The sequence below is a fragment of the Dendropsophus ebraccatus genome, chromosome 10, assembly GCF_027789765.1.
Source record: "Dendropsophus ebraccatus isolate aDenEbr1 chromosome 10, aDenEbr1.pat, whole genome shotgun sequence".
NCBI lineage: Eukaryota > Metazoa > Chordata > Amphibia > Anura > Hylidae > Dendropsophus > Dendropsophus ebraccatus.
This window is the reverse complement of record NC_091463.1, coordinates 44,889,747-44,895,892: the sequence shown is the minus strand read 5'-3', so window position 1 is coordinate 44,895,892 and position 6,146 is coordinate 44,889,747. Positions and strand designations below refer to the sequence as shown.

At 40.4% G+C, this 6,146-nt stretch overlaps 1 protein-coding gene across 1 annotated transcript in view; it reads right to left on the bottom strand.

Moving 5' to 3' along the window:
- Positions 1–2,672: 2,672 nt before the first annotated feature.
- The window catches only part of NOX1 (NADPH oxidase 1), a 30,836-nt gene continuing 27,362 nt past the window's right edge, over positions 2,673–6,146 (bottom strand). Inside the window, exons 12-13 of the mRNA XM_069985927.1 lie at positions 5,752–5,876; positions 2,673–3,543 (exon numbers count right to left, since the gene is read on the bottom strand). Of these exons, the coding sequence (XP_069842028.1) occupies positions 3,417–3,543; positions 5,752–5,876 (252 nt within the window). The 3' untranslated portion in view covers positions 2,673–3,416. The remainder of the gene's footprint in view (positions 3,544–5,751; positions 5,877–6,146) is intronic.

Sequence of the window (6,146 nt, the reverse complement as noted above, 5' to 3'; positions counted from 1 at the left end):
GCTTCTTCTGAAGTGAGGGGGGAGGCTGGGAGATTGCTTTTTCAGTCCAGAAGGAAACTCTTTTGGTTTATAAAACCTATTACAGAGTTTCTTACCCTGAAATGACAGTTACGCTTTAAGCAGAAAAAGAGAAATGCAGCACTACCCCTTTAAAACTGCTCTATGACCATGCTTATAACGCTTTTATTTTTTTAGTCTATCAGGCTATGTGAGGTGTAATTTTTTGCTCCATGATCTGTAGTTTCTAACGGTACCTTGCTTGCATATATACAACTCTTTGATCGCTTTTAGAACGATTTGATGCGACCAAAAATGCGCTATTTTGCAATAACATTGTTTACTGTGCATGATCAGTAATGTGATAATTTAATAGTTTGGGCGATTAGAGATGGTTTTATCCCCTTAACGACACAGGGCATCCCCTTAACGACACATATTTACGCCCTGTGGCCGCCTCGGGGAGTCCAGAGGGGGGCCGCGCGGCGACCCCACTCTAAACCGCCGCGGTCCTGGGTGCCGCATGTAGCCCGGGACCACGGCTTTTAGCGGGCACGGTCCGATCGCCATGCCCGCTAATAAAGTAATCAGATACAGCTGTCAAAAGATTACTTATGAAGCCTGATCCCCGGTGGTCTAGTGGCGGAGATCGACCTCCCCCTCCCCCCCGGGGCGTTGTCCCGGAGGAGCGATCTCCATGTCTGCTGCCGGGCGGGTTCTGCGCCGTAATGGCAGCAGCCGAAAGCAATCGAGTGCCTATCTCATCGATCTATCCTGTATTACTATATACAGCATAGATCAATGAGAGATCAGAGTGCTTATACTAGTAGTCCCCCGGGGGAGGCTTCTAGTATATGTATAAAAGTAAAAAAAAAAGTAAAAAAAAAAGTGTTAATATAATAAAAAAAAAAAAACCCCTCCCATAATAAAAGGTTGAATCACCCCCCTTTTCCCATGTTATAAATAAAAATAAATAAACATGTTTGGTATCACCGCGTGCGTAATTGCCCGAATTATTAATTTATCACATTCCTGATCTCGCACGATAAACGGCGTAAGCGCCCAAAAAATCCCAAAATGCATTTTTTGGTCGCATCAAATCCAGAAAAATTGTAATAAAAAGCAATCAAACAGTTGCATATGCGCAATCAAGGTACCGATAGAACACATCATGGCGCAAAAAATGACACCTCACAGCCCCATAGACCAAAGGATAAAAGCGCTATAAGCCTGGGAATGGAGCGATTTTAAGGAACATATATTTGTTAATAATGGTTTGAATTTTTTACAGGCCATCACATAATATAAAAGTTATACATGTTACATATCGTTTTAATCGTAACGACTTAAGGAACATATATAGCAAGTCAGTTTTACCCCAGGGCGAACGGCGCAAAAACAAATACTCCCCCCCCCCCCCACCCATAAACACAATGCGTTTTTTTTTGTTTTTTCAATTTCACCACACATTGAATTTTTTTTTGTTTTGCAGTGTACTTTATGAAAAAATTCAGCCTGTCATTGCAAAGTACAATTAGTGGCGCAAACAATAAGGGCTCATGTGGGTCTCTAGGTGAAAAAATGCAAGTGCCTCTTGGCCTTTTAAGCACAAGGAGGAATAAAATGGAATTGCAAAAATGCAAGTTGGCTCTGTCCTTAAGGGGTTAAAATGGAAAAAGCGTATGATTTAAATTTTTATTAGGGCAGAGGATTTTTTAACTGTCTTTAACGTAGCAGTGGGTACAGTGTTCCTGGTTGAGCAGTTGTACATAGTACTACAGGTTCCAGAGTGCAATGCTTTTCCTCAGCTGTTCAGCACAGTCCTCAACCCTGCCCATTCACTGCCCAAATCTGTTGCACAACATCTAGGCTGTGTTCGCACATTGCAGTTTCGTTGTGTTTCTGAATTATTTGCAGTACTTTATCATTGCGGCTACCCACCCACCCCCCATAGCACACTGTATTCTCTACCTGTAATGCTGAAATTGGAATAAAGTAAAGAACTTTTTGAATTAATTTATTTATTTTTTTCTTTTTATTTCCACACACACATTATGATCAAGCATCTTTTATCTTTGAAGTTGAGCCCCACAATAAGGACTTTGTCCAATATTCTCTTATGCCTTGTTTTTTGTCCAGGTGAGATTGGCAGTGCCGGCTCTGATCTTCTGTGCCATTTAGCATCATTTAATTATGTTACTGCATCATTTTTGTGAAGACGCTGCAGTACTGCAATAAAACTCCAATATGTGTGAACATAGCCCTAATTTTACTGCAGAGTTTTGCACAATCAGTGAAGTTGCACCTGCTTGTGACGGTCAGAGATGGTGAATCACTCAGGGGATTGGGGGATCCAGCCAAGCCTCCTGTGACATCACACCCTGCCCCCTATCTGCATCATCAGCCTGTGCCTAGCAAACACACGCAATGTAAAACAGAGGCATGGAATATTTGTCTCCTAAGGGGGGAGAGCAGAGGGAGCAAGAGACAATGTGAATTGGCACAGAGGCAATTTTTCTTCACTTCTGGATTTCAATCAGCTACCAGTGTGGCAGAACTGTACAGATATGGAAATGCATTGCATAGACGCATCTATATAACTTTTAATGTACTTTAAATAGAAAACAAGTTTTCCTTGTGTGAATTTCCCCTTTAAGCAGAAAAAAACACAGCAGTTAAGATTACTTTTTATTATTCAAATGCAAGTATGAATACACAACACAATAATAAGCACAATTTTTAGTGACCTGGATTGACTGAACAATAACTGACTCATCTTTGTACATGGGTGTGGAGAGGCCTAATAGGCCTAATATTATGTCCGCTATTCATAACTTTTATGTTCTAATATGCCTGGGTTTCCCTCATGCTGCCATATAAAGGGGTATTCCAGTTTTAGCAAATAATTGTGATACAATTTTCCGATATACTATATCACTGCCCCACTATTTTCATAATATCTTTTTTTTTTTTTGTCATTCAGTAGAAAGGTTAACCTTTTATTATCAGGGTATAAAAAAAATCAGTCATGTGATCTTAGTCATGTGATGGACAGAGTGTTTTTGTTATTTTTAATTTTTTTTTACATATGTGATAAACCCAGGTTACACAGTTATACAAATCCAGTCTTGTCTATGTTTCTGTCATTGTAGAAATATTTATACACATGCTTCTATAAGAAACAACGTTCATCCATATAAATCATCATTAGCGTCACTGGTTTCGTAAGAGGAAACCCTTCCCTGTTGTGATAATAGTCACACTAATGAAAAGCCTTACAGGAACATAAAGTCTTTCTGTGATCTACCTTACAGCCTGTAAATTAGACAGTAGTAATATCTATTATCCTTGATAAGACATCGCTGCTGTAAACAGGACATTTTACAGTCCTTATCAGTCAAAGTCCATTTCACTTCACCTCAGAAATTCTCCTTATTAAAGTAGAACTGCACTTTCCTGGGGTCCATGCTCGAGTGTTGATGGCAGCATTGTTGTAGGGTCTTACCAAGTGCTTGAGGGCCACAAAGAAAAACACCCACAGTGGACCTGTAAAATGCAAAGAAATAGTGAGTGCTATATCTTGATGCAAGTGTGTGATCATTTTACATTACTTACAGTGATAACACATTGTTGTGATATTACACAATACTTATTTGTAGCGATAGTATGCAGTTTTTGGTAAACTCAGAACACAATGGGAAATTTTTTTATTTTTTTTTTTATTTATAAATTGACAATAGGGTGTTATCACTTGGTGGGTTGTCCCTGTACAATCTGGCAAGTTAAACCTACGGAAACCTTACTATGCCAAAGGAAAACCCTTATAAGGCAGATGGCAATTGCCCCATCGCAGGGAGAAAAATTCCTTCCTGACTTCAATCAGCAAAAATCCTGGATCAGCATCCTATCACATGAAAACTTGTGCCCATAACTTGTAATATTACATTTTTGAAGAAAAGCATCTAGGCTTCCCTGGAACGTATTAAAGGACAACTCAGGCATTCGCAAAATAAAAAAAAAAACACTAAGACACAGACCCTATACTCGCCATCCCTCCTAAGTCGATTGCCAGCAGAAAATCCCGCCGTCCGCGGTCCCGGTAAACCCCGTCCACGTCTACATCTTCTTCCTCACTTCCGGGGTCCCATGGCATGAATGAGAGCGAAAAGGCTATCGATGCGCGTGCGCACCGTCAGCCTTTTCATTGTCTGGATCGCATCACATGGCTTCCAGCTTGCTCAGCCAATTATAGCTGAGCAAGCTGGAAGCCATGTGATGCATCCAGGCAATAAAAAAGGCTTCTGGTGCGCATACGCACTGGCAGCCTTTTCGCTTCAAATTGTTATAATGGAAGATGCTGAAGAAGAGGATGACCAGGGCCGCCCCTCCGCTTGTGACAACATCGTCACAAAATGGCGGCGGGAGAAGAGGACGGGGTCGACAGTAAATACGTAAGTATAGATTTTTGTTATGTTCGGATGGAAGAGGCGGGACGGCTCCAGGCAGGTGACTAACACACATTACAAAGTTATATGACTTTGTAATGTGCGTTAGTTAAGGGGAAGTTGTTCTTTAAATGAATCAGTCATGACATCGTCATGTGGCAGAGAGTTCAACAGTCTCACTGCTCTTACAGTAAAGAATCCCCATCTGTGCTGATGGTGAAACCTTCTTTCCTCTAGATGTAAAGGATACCCGCTTCTCATGGTTACAGGCTTAGGGGTAAGAAGATCACTACAAAGATCTTTGTACTGTCCATTCATATATTTGTACATTGTGATCAGATTGCCCCAAGACGTTTTTTTTCTAAACTAAATAGCGCTAAGCTTGATACTCTCTGTCTTGTTACTGTAACCCACCCATTCCCTAATCCTTAATGACCTTGGTCGCCCTCCTCTGTACCTGCTCTTATATACCGGTGCCCAAAACTGTACATAGTATTCCATGTGTGGTCTGACCAGTGATTGTTAAAGAGGCAAAAAAAAATTTATTGCATCTTTTGATGCATCCCATGATTTTATTAGCCTTGGCAGCCGCTGCCTGGCACTGATCACTAAAGTTGAGTTTACTGTCCACCAATATCCCCAGGTCCTTTTCAGAAGCAGTTTTACCCTCTGTTTTATTATTTAACACATCATTGTACTTGATATTTCTATGGCCAAAGTGAATAACCTTATGTTTATCCACATAAAAACTTCATTTGCAATTTCTCTGTCCAAGCCTCCAGCTTCCCCAAATCCCCTTGTAACATGTTATCCTCCTCTGTAATGATTACTTTACCCAGTTTAGTATCTGCAAATATGGAGATTCTACTCTGTAGCCCCTCTACATGGTCATTAATAAATATATTAAAAAGAAGAGGACCTAACACTGAGCAATGCAGTACACCACTAGTAACTGTGACAATTAGATACTGGGTCACTGTGTGAAACCAATGCTGCTTGTTGTATACCCTATTTATACAGGTTTTTTTTTTATTATACTGTATGTTTGGCAAATTCTTCTGCCACATATACTCAACATGGTACAATCTGGTATGATAGGTCAGACAGATGTAAAAGAGTGTCCCTCTGTCATCCATTGGGCTGGTATATATTGATATACCCTTTTATTTTATCATGTAACAGATCCTGAGGTGCACAATGAAGAATTGCTTCTGTTTATGATCTGCTCTGACCTGCTGTAAAACTAGAAGTGTATTTTTTAGCATATGCAGGTAAATACTTAGGTGTATTAATTTCGCTTTGCACAAACCTGGGATGTGCCTCTGCCACCTTTGAAAACTCATTCTCCCATATGGGCCGCCCATAACTGGTCTTTTGCTTTAATCCTGTAACTGCATCAGTTGCTTCATCAAAGTTAATAATAGCATGGCCAGCCTGCGGAGGTAAGCACCATATATTATAAACTGGCTCACATAATAGAACAGAAAAGCAGTGACACTTAACAGCATGGCATAAACAGCAAGGCAGGTTAGCTAAATTAATATTTTTAACAAAAATATTTAACTTTAAGAGTCCTACAAGTTTAAAGGAGAAGTGTGACGATTTTAAAAAAGTTGGCAGGTGGAACATAATAGACAGTCGTTACCTCTCCCCATGCCCACGAAGCACTGCATCACAGGCTCCGGGACCTCTGCAGGAAGGTAT